Here is a 10,595-nt window from a genome sequence, read left to right on the forward strand (position 1 = left end):
AGCGCACAGGTACGCCTCCTCCGCTCGATTCTGATTGGATGTTCCACTGGTACTAATAATCTGCCGCTTCCTGTAGCGGCCTCTTTCTTTCACGCGTCCCTACCGTGAGGTGAGGCGTAATGTGGCCCTGTGCGGCTTTCCTTTTTTTAAACGATAATTGTGACCATATGAAATCTTAATACGTCATAAATGTATTAAGAATCACTAGCAGATATTATTATCACTCGACATAAACATAATAATGGTCGTTTGAGGAAAAAGGTAGCATTAGCCTGTTAGCATAGGCCTGTGCGCCATGTGAGACGAGACGTAAAATGACTTTCTGATTTAAGTTTCTCATTGTAGATTGATATTCTGTTATTTTGCTGCATGTTTTATGCAATATTGTATATAGTATGTTTTTATTTATTGTTGTTGTTATTAAATTATTACACGTATTCAATTACAGCAGGTTAACTACAGGCCAGCTGTGTCAGTACTGGTTAGTCGTTCCCCCTGCTAACATCAAACTGTTTCCTACTATCCCTGTCTGTCTGAATCCCTAGGCTTGCAGGGACGCTTGGTCTCAGACATTTCATTAGGAAATTAAAGCTAATAGTTGACAATTAAAGCACTATTGGTTCATGTAAAATGTTTCCAACTATAGCTTATTTTGATTTTGGCATAATCTGTGACATTTTAGTGAAGTTTTGGGTGTTACGTCTTTGTTTAAAGCCATCTTCATCACTACATTTTATACCCCGCAAGATGTGTCTCATAGAAATCTGTCTAAATGTCTTTCAACCTGTGATCCTCAGATTTTTCAACCTTGTCTTTAAACCGGCTGTTCACCGATCCTTGGAAGCACTGCAAAGATGCCCAGGGAAGACAGGGCCTCGTGGAAGTCCAACTACTTTCTGAAAATCATCGTAAGTTCTCCACGCTTTTATAACATGAACTACAGCAGGACATCTACAGCCCAGCTGTGTCCGTGCTGGTCAGTCGTTCCCCCTGCTGAAATCAAACTGTTTCCTACTATCCCTGTCTGTCTGAATCCCAAGGCTTGCAGGGACGCTTGGTCTCAGACATAATATAGTCATGAACCCCATAAGGTTGTTGTTTTTGCCAAGTGTTTATATATATATATATATATATATATATATAAAAATGACATTTATTATTAGTTTGATTTGAATATTTCTGTATTTAGTTTTTTTTAAGTTCAATAAATGCGTACCTTTTTTTTTGTCCCTGCTGAAACTAAGTCATAACTTATTTTGATCCAGTATCTTTTGTTAATCAATAGTTTTTTGTTTTTTTTAACTTTAATAAATCTTAAGTCTTAAATCTAATTTTGATCGAGTTTTTAAAAACGTAACTTTAAAAAAAGCAAACTTGGATCAAGTATCTTTTATTAAACTGTACACTTAATGATTATTAATACACGTATTTAGTTATTTAAAATGAGTAAACATTAGTCTGATTCAAGATTTGCTTTATTCAATAAATGCACGATTTCCTCACCCTTGTAATAAACTCTCTAGACATAGTTTAATCACAATTCCAATCCGGTTGTGAAGTCTGACACATTTTTCTGTTTGCAGCAATTGCTGGATGACTTCCCCAAGTGTTTCATCGTGGGCGCTGACAATGTCGGCTCCAAGCAGATGCAGACCATCCGTCTGTCCCTGCGGGGCAAGGCCGTCGTGCTCATGGGCAAAAACACCATGATGAGAAAGGCCATCCGTGGCCACCTGGAAAACAACCCATCTCTGGAGAGGTGCGTGTCAGCCTGGGCACAACGATGACCCACAGTAGACAAACACAGGCTTTTAAAGTCTTTATAGTGTGCTATCTCTATAAAATGATAAAACTTCCCTGCAGCTCAATCATATCACATTTTTTAACAAAATGATGCATCTTGTAGCATTTTATCCTTTTGACAACCATTTGATGTGAAGTCTTTTCCTTTAATTGGCAAACACCACAAAGACGCGATTCCTGACTAAATCTCAGCCACATTACAACAATTCTTAGCAAGTTTTCACATGCATGAATGATACGGTTTTCTGCATCTAAACTGCCACAGAAAAATTGTGGGGGAAAAAAAAACTGACCATGAATGGAATATTTGAGCCTTTTTATTTTTATTTTTGTTCTTTTGCAGAATTTACATTTAAATTTAAAACATTTTGTCTATTGCCAATAAAGTCAAAGCTGCTTTTACTGCTTTTTATATTAAAGTGCATTTAAGCTCATGCATGTAGTGAATGTAAAATCTCATTTTGAAAGGAGATTCATAATCAGATAAGAGATTAGACCTTTTTTTTTTTTTGCCCTTTTTGCCAATATTTTTTTATTTATTAGTTGAATTTAAGATGCAGGATTGCATCATGAATCTCCTTTAGTTCAAGTCATTACAATTGCAATAAATTCAGAGATGCAGGATCAGTTATGGGCCGGCTGTGACAGTGCCGGTTTGTCGTTCCCCCTGCACAAATAAACCTGTTTCCTACTATCCCTGTGTGTTTTGCATCCAACGACTCACAGGGACGCTTGGTCTCAGACACACTGCATTAGCCGCATGTCTAAACTTTAAAGAACTCCAGGTAAATGTTTGATTTATTCTCGTGTTTTGCAGGCTGCTTCCCCACATCCGTGGGAACGTGGGCTTCGTCTTCACCAAGGAGGATCTGACTGAGGTCCGGGATCTGCTGCTGGCAAACAAAGTGAGTGTCACTGAGTGACTGTGTGAATGTCTGAGGTTCTTCAGGGCTTGAATTCATCTCTTCATGTGACTATTATTGTCGTCTGTGATGGTAGGTGCCCGCTGCTGCCCGTGCCGGTGCCATCGCCCCGTGTGAGGTGACCGTCCCGGCTCAGAACACCGGGCTCGGTCCTGAGAAGACCTCCTTCTTCCAGGCTTTGGGAATCACCACCAAGATCTCCAGAGGAACCATTGAAATCTTGGTAAGTAGCAGGAGAATTGTCTGCTTTCAGCTTCCAATGATTATAAAGACAAGATTTAGATTTTTTTATTTATTTTTTACATAAAAACGAAAAAAAACTTTTTAAAAATTTGGTAACTTAAAGATGTTTTTTTTTTTTTTTAAAGAAATTAAGTATTTGTTTTATTGTCTTAATATTTTAGTCAAGACAGCAGTTATGCATCATTCACTTTAGCAGTGAGAGAGGGCGAGAGAGACCATTCACGCTTTCAATCTGTATGTTAACAAACTGCTTAATTCATTAGGGAATAGGCTCTTAACTGAAGCTATATAGTGCTTGTAACGTGCTGAAACAACATAATATATTATAACCGAATGTACGGCACTTATTAACATAGTCCATCGATTAGCATAAATCAACTGCTCGTAAAGCTAGGACATCAAAAATGAACATGAACATCTCAGATAGCAAGCACATTCGGGCCGATTCCGGCTGAAATGCGGCACTTTCTGCTCAGTCTTGGGATCAGTGGGAAGATAACGGGCCAGAGCCGTGTCGACTCTACAAAACACCTCTGGCTGTCAGATGGCTTTTTGTCTATGGGAAGATCTCGGTTGAAAGCTCCGCACTCGGTGTAGTTGTGTATCTACCTTCGGCCCCAGTTCATTTTGTCACAGGCGGGCCGCTGCTAGCGCTAGATTAAGGAAATCAGCTGCCTGAGAAAAAGTTTTGACTGTTAAATCCTGACGTAAATCTACAGTGTACGCGTGAGACAAAGTGGTGTTCTTCTGTTGTCTGTGATGGCTTGTAGGTGTTCTATTGGCAGCGCCACCCTCTGGTTACATGAACGTGTCACAACCACATCAGCACCGTAAACATGGAGAATTGTCAAAAAATCGCATAGCCCATTTGATAATCTATTATTAAATCAACTAATCGAATATTTGATAATCGTGATCCATCCCTAATATATATGTGTGTATATATAGATAGATAGATAGACAGACAGACCTGTTTAAACATCTTTTCAACAAGTTTAAAGATTCGAGCATCAGGTCACTACAGATGCTGATGAATCCAGAGGTGCAGGATCAGTTATGGGCCGGCTGTGACAGTGCCGGTCTGTCGTTCCCCCTGCACAAATAAACCTGTTTCCTACTATCCCTGTGTGTTTTGCATCCCACGATTCACAGGGACGCTTGGTCTCAGACACTTTAAAATTTATTTTGTTAGTATTGCAAATGAACTAAACTAAGTGTCCTGTACTGCCCACAGAGTGACGTTCAGCTGATCAAACCTGGAGACAAGGTGGGCGCCAGCGAGGCCACGCTGCTCAACATGCTGAACATCTCACCCTTCTCTTACGGGCTGATCATCCAGCAGGTGTATGATAACGGCAGCGTCTACAGCCCCGAGGTTCTGGACATCACTGAAGACGCCCTGCACAAGAGGTTTCTGGAGGTCAGTTCAGTTAATGCTACTCGTTCTTGTGTTGGGATTTGGCCTGAAAGAGAAATGACTGCTCAAGATGATGCTAAATCTCAATTTTGGGTCTTGGAGGATTTTATTTGTAAAGATGCAGGATCAGTTATAGACCAGCTGTGGCGGTGCTGGTTTGTCGTTCCCCCTGCGCAAATAAACCTGTTTCCTACTATCCCTGTGTGTTTGCATCCCACAGCTCACAGGGACGCTTGGTCTCAGACAATTATTTTCTTTACTTTTTTATTTATTTTTTCAATTTGTTTCACTTTAATTTTAAAATGATTTCTTAAATAGTTTAAATATAAAATTAAAACAAAAATATAATGTAGGGGCTAAAATAAGTAACATTAAAATTGTGCATATTTATAGAATAAAAAAAAATTAAATCAATTAACTTTAATAAAAATCTTTCAGTAATTTTCAACAATGATTTTGATTTTTAAAGGGGTCATCGGATGCAAAATTCACTTAAAGTTGTTTGAACAAATGTGTGTTGGAAGTGTGTACACATCCGTCCTATAATGATAAAAATCCACCCTTTTTTTTTTTTTTTTTTTTTTTTAAATCCCTATTTTAAAATCCTCTTTCTCAAATCAGGCTGTTCTGAGGTTCCTGTCAGAATAATGTAGTTCTGTACAGGCTGCTCCCACGATAGTTGATTGATAAGACCATCTTACCTTAGACCCACCCTGAGAGCTGTCCGCCATTGTGTCGATGCAGAGGAAGACAAGATGTCTCAGATTAAGCGATTTAAGTGTTTAGTTGGATGTAGTAATGAATATAGCAGTCGTTAGTTACTCCTGACATCTGAGCCGCTGAAGACGCAGAGGATTAACGTTGCTTTCGCTTTGACGTGAATGCGCAGATCCCCGGTCTACATAAATGCGTCTGTTTGCCCGAATCATTCGTGATCTAGCTTTATCTACAGAAAAAGTGAGTTATAAGGGTTTTTATGAATCTTTGCAAAGCGCCTTTCCTAATAATGTGCTAGTTGGCAAGTTTCGCGGCTGAAGTTTAGTATGCTCTATAGAGAGAGAGAGATGTATGTGTATTTGCATTACTATATATATATATATATATATATATATACATAAACATAAAAATATGCCTCATTATGGACTCTTTCTATGGGCCGTGGTATGCAAGCCATCTGCCATTTTTGGAACGGTCTGCGACTCTTTGAGCGCATTCACCGTGTGCATCTTCAACAGCAAGTTTTATGCTTGTTTATCTTTGAATATTCATTTATTATGGTGAATGTGAGATGGCTGACGCGTCAATGTATCTGGAGCGGTCGGATAGGGAATTACACGCATCTATGGTCTGCTCGTCGCTCCACAGAAGAGAGGGGTAGAGTCAGCAGAGCTCACTAGCATTTAAAGAAACATGGACTAGATCAGCGCGCTGAAGACCGAGCTGATTTTTACAGGGTAAAGGTGTTTTTTACACTACCATTGAGAAGTTAACCAAAGTATGTTATAGACTCTTCATTAAGACCCTAAAGAATCATATCAACTTGTGTAATATGGGCATCCGATGACCCCTTTAAGCAGTGTAATTTGTTAATTTGATTTAATTTGCTCTTATTCAAAAAACAAAATTATGTACTTGATTATATAGTATTTAAAATAAAAATACTTTATAATTTTTTTCCCCCCATTTTAATTTGTTTCCCCATCATATAAAGTAAAATGTTTTAAATATTTTAAATCTAATTTAATGTAAAAAATAGTTTTAACTAAATATAAATTTATTAATCAATATTTTAAATAAAATAGAAATGTAAAATTATTTTTTTCATTTTAATTTCATCCCCCTTTCAGGCCTTAAAGTGTTTATTCCCTGATGTCTGTGTAACTTGTCCATCTCTTCTGCTCAGGGTGTGAGGAACATCGCCAGTGTGTGCCTGCAGATCGGCTACCCGACGCTTGCCTCCATCCCTCACACCATCATCAACGGATACAAGAGGGTCCTGGCTGTCGCCGTGGAAACAGACTACTCCTTCCCCTTGGCTGAGAAGGTAAAGCTCAGATCTGATGTGCTGCTGCTTCGGGTTAGGTTATAAATGGCTGATCCGTGCCGTTCTGTTGATCAATCCTGCACAAAGTGACCAGCGTCCAGCCGTCCATGTCAGTGCTGTTCATCCCAACAGACAGGGACGCTTGGTCTCAGACAGTCCTAATAGATCTTTTTCTGCCTTTATTGGAGCTGAAAGCATGTCTGACGTGTAACGTGGTTTCTCTCCGCAGGTGAAGGCCTTCCTGGCTGATCCCAGCGCTTTCGCTGCTGTTGCAGCTCCTGCTGCTTCGGCTGTGGAGGTGAAATCTGCAGCTCCTGCGGCCAAAGAGGAGGCGCCCAAGGAGGAGTCCGAGGAGTCTGATGAGGACATGGGCTTCGGCCTGTTTGATTAAACTGCTGAATGAATATCCATGTCAGATTAACATCAATAAAACATCTGGAAACATCAGCTGTGACTCTGGTCATTTCATTCAATACAATAGTTTCACCAAAACCAAGGTAATACAATATCTTCATACATGTAGTTGTAATCATGCCTGTTATTGTTGTTTTGTGTATTAAAAACAGAATGAAACAGCAGAAAATGTTGAACATTAAACAAATGAAGAAACGTCCATAACATCTGACACACAAAACACTTACAGATAAAGTAATGCTGATTTAACGCAGAAAATAATTTCAGTTTACCAGAACTTTTTAGTCCGTATTTAGACTTCATTTATTTGTTAGCGTCTGTATCTTTTCTGCTCAATGACTGCATGAATCTGCTCCAGAAGTGTTTCTGTTGTTTGAGATGTTTTCCCAGCGACCTCCATAAGATCAGCGATCATCTCGGCTGTAAACTTTGTATGCAGTTATATCATTGAAGCACCCAATAATGATGTGAAACGTAGGTCTTTTACATGTCTAAATGAATAAACTTGTCTTCATCAGTTCACATTTTTTACACAAACAATGAGAAACCTTCATAACTAATGTGGTGCATGTTCATCGGTTCGAATCGAACTGTTTCCTCGGTTCAGTGACAGAGCAACTGGAGTGCAGGAATGAGTTCATTCATCATAGGATTATGTACGCCGCTATTTTTGGCTCGTTTTGAGTTGGAGTGACTGTAAAGCGTCTGAAAGTGAGTTTTGATCGAGTAACTTTAGATCTCTGCTGCTTGAGCCGCGAACAGTCTTGGTTCTGTCCGATTTGATAATCTGGTTCAGCTAGTTCACTAAAAAGAACCGGTTCAAAAGAATGATTCGCTCGAGAACCGGTTTGCCCGAGGCTCTGGATTACAGGTTCGTTTTGCTTCATAGGGCAATATATCATCAAGAGCCACGGGTATTAATTTTGTGTTCCTTGATATGATTTTTTTTTAGAAAAAATAAAAAGGCACAAGAGTAGCCCTATAATTTGTGAATTATGGTATAGGGAGATTATAAATGTGTGTAATACCACAAAAGAATCGCCTTCACTGATATCCAGGGAAATGATGAGGTCAATGTTTCTTTCTTTTCTCAGCACTGAGAATTGCAGATCATTGACAGATTTTTTTTTACATTTATCCCTGATAGCACACGTACATCTCGGAGATGTCTATTTGACATCTGCATTTACATCTGCAAGACGTATTGTGTTTGCTCATCTGCAGTATGTCTATAGGACATTTCCGTGTAGATGTCAAGTAGATGTCTTTAAGATGTTTATGATTCAGAATGTATGTAAAACTAACATCTGAAAGATGTCTTGATGTCAAGGTTCAATGTTAGGGCAGACGTCAAATTTGGGTTGAAAATGAAAAGCGGGCTGATGTTAAAACCAGACATTTGCTTGATTTGACTTGTGGTCTACTGGACCCCACTAATAGTTTGTAATCAGGCAATGTTACAGTAGTGCTACAGTATTGTCTCTTGGAGATCAGAAATCATGCAAGTCATGACTGTTTACAGACTTTTGATGGCCATCACTGCCTAGACATCAGTCGAGCTGAAGATGTCTTTTTCATATATTTCTTCAGATGGGACAATGTGTCTGTCAAGCTGACTCCTGGTCCTTCTATCAGCCAAGAAGTTGACTGAGGAAAAAGCCAGAGAAGAGCAGAAGCAGGAGATGAAGTGATGATGGTGAAAAGGAGCAGAGTTTATTGAATAGTTTTAGTTGCGTATGTCTCAATGCTCAGACTTTGTCTGACCTTCGTCTCAAATTCAGCTAATGTTATACCAAACTGCTTGACAACAACATCCCATAAACCTTGAGTTTCAATAAACATTCCCTCGTGTCTCTTATTCATGAAAACAAACAGCCCTTGAAACCACACAGACTAAACAACAATGGAAAAATAATATATATATATATATATATATATATATATATATATATATATATATATATATATAAAACTATAATATAATATAAATGACTAATCAATTAATGAATCAATGAAATTAATATATAAATAACTATATTCATTATTATAAATGATTGTATGATTAAATGGAATAATAAAATGGTTAAATGATAAATGATTATAAATGAGTGAATGAAGAATAAATGAATATTTAAAAAAGCAAGTAAAACACAATACAAATGTATGGTTACTCTCTTGAAGCAAAGCAGAGTTTGCATTTGAGGATCAAAAGATAGCCTACTTCAATCATGAGGGGTGGAGATGTTGAAAAATATTATTCAGTGCAATTTTCTTGTAATTAGTGTAACATTCCTCCCTAGATTAGCAACAATTGTCAATGGGTAGGGGTCTGCTGTAAAGCAAATGGTTGCACAGGGAAAGTAGACTTAATTGGTTTAGTCACATTGCATCCATGACCGCGTTTTTAAACATTCTTTATTATTATTATAATTTATACTACAGCCATTTTTATGTCCCAGAGTTTAACTTTATGGATGAAACCTGCTATGATTATCCTACTTTTAAAGCATAAATTTGATTTAAATAATAGGTTTACATAATATTCACATATGTAGACATATTGTATTGTCTCTACAGTTACAGCATGAAATGCTATTTGAACCTATAACATTTTACATAACATTTACTTATTTTATCTCATAATTCTCCCTGATGTGTGCAAATTAGGCTACATGCAATATCTCCAAATTTCAAAGCTATCTTAGGCTGGGCTGTGTAGTTGTAACCATCTCTTTGCTTTGTATCGTGCTTAAAAAAAAACTTTGGTCTCTGTTTGCACTTGATTTATTTTTGTTATTTATACTGTTTTTTATGTTCAATTTGTGGAAAGGATTTCAATTAGGAGGTCAGAAGTTCTAAAAGCTTATTATTCATGTACAGTTCTAAGGTCTGAAGAGACTTGTATGAATTCATACAGGACAGAAGCAGTCAGTTTGTGGTTTGTGCTTGTGTTTGTGGGAAAACCTTTTATAGTGCTTGTATATTGTTGCCTTTTACTGCATATGATAATTCATACTCATAATGAAGAACTGAAATGGCATTCATTACAAGTTGATTAGTTTCAAAATGCACCTGCAGACAGACTATTTTTCCAGTCATAAGAGTTTCACCATTGCGGATTTAAAAAAAATACTGTAAAAATCTCGTCTCGTCTTGTCTCGTGAGCTAAGGGTCTCATCACAACCCTAGTAAATATCCCAAGCTTTTTGCTGATGTGCCATCACAAACTACAGTAGTATGCCATGATATTGATGTAGGTGACAGCCAGCCGATTAAGCAACATCCTTACTGTGTAAATCCAAAATAACGTGATATCGTGAAACTGGTCTTGCAGTGCCTAGTCAAAGTCTGTGGAGCTCACCATGTATTTTGGTACCTAAATCTGACTCCACCAATATATTTTGTACTGACAGTGGTAAAATCAGTGCTGTAATCAAGCCAGACTCCTTCCCACTTCCGAGGATGGAAGATTATGTAGACTGTGTTGGTAGTGCACAGTCACAAAATTAGACCTGCTGAAAGGGTATTGGCAAGTCCCTCTGGCACCTCGTGGCTCTTGCATCAGAAATATCAGCATTCGTGATGCCTGATAATATCCTACGATACGCTGTCATAGCTTTCTGCATGTGAAATGCTCCTTCCACATTCCAGCGACTTGTGAACAGAGTATTTTTAGGAGTACCAGATTCTAAAGTGTGTCTGGATGATGTAGTAGTGTACTCAAACTCATGGGTAGATCATTTGGCTTGGC

At 38.1% G+C, this 10,595-nt stretch overlaps 1 protein-coding gene and 2 non-coding genes across 3 annotated transcripts; all 3 read left to right on the forward strand.

Moving 5' to 3' along the window:
* The first annotated feature begins 63 nt into the window (after positions 1-63).
* Positions 64-6,877, forward strand: rplp0 (ribosomal protein, large, P0). Its single transcript, XM_058776371.1, has 8 exons — positions 64-109; positions 798-908; positions 1,584-1,759; positions 2,621-2,708; positions 2,803-2,949; positions 4,204-4,389; positions 6,290-6,430; positions 6,660-6,877. The coding sequence occupies exons 2-8, from the start codon at positions 855-857 to the stop codon at positions 6,819-6,821; spliced, it is 954 nt and encodes a 317-aa protein (XP_058632354.1). The 5' UTR covers positions 64-109; positions 798-854; the 3' UTR covers positions 6,822-6,877.
* Positions 2,420-2,549, forward strand: LOC131541780 (small nucleolar RNA SNORA63). Its single transcript, XR_009271590.1, has one exon. It is a non-coding gene; the product is annotated as a small nucleolar RNA SNORA63 (small nucleolar RNA).
* LOC131541779 (small nucleolar RNA SNORA63) lies at positions 4,505-4,633 on the forward strand. Its single transcript, XR_009271589.1, has one exon. It is a non-coding gene; the product is annotated as a small nucleolar RNA SNORA63 (small nucleolar RNA).
* Positions 6,878-10,595: the final 3,718 nt, after the last annotated feature.

Source organism: Onychostoma macrolepis, chromosome 05, assembly GCF_012432095.1.
Source record: "Onychostoma macrolepis isolate SWU-2019 chromosome 05, ASM1243209v1, whole genome shotgun sequence".
Taxonomy (NCBI): Eukaryota; Metazoa; Chordata; class Actinopteri; order Cypriniformes; family Cyprinidae; genus Onychostoma; species Onychostoma macrolepis.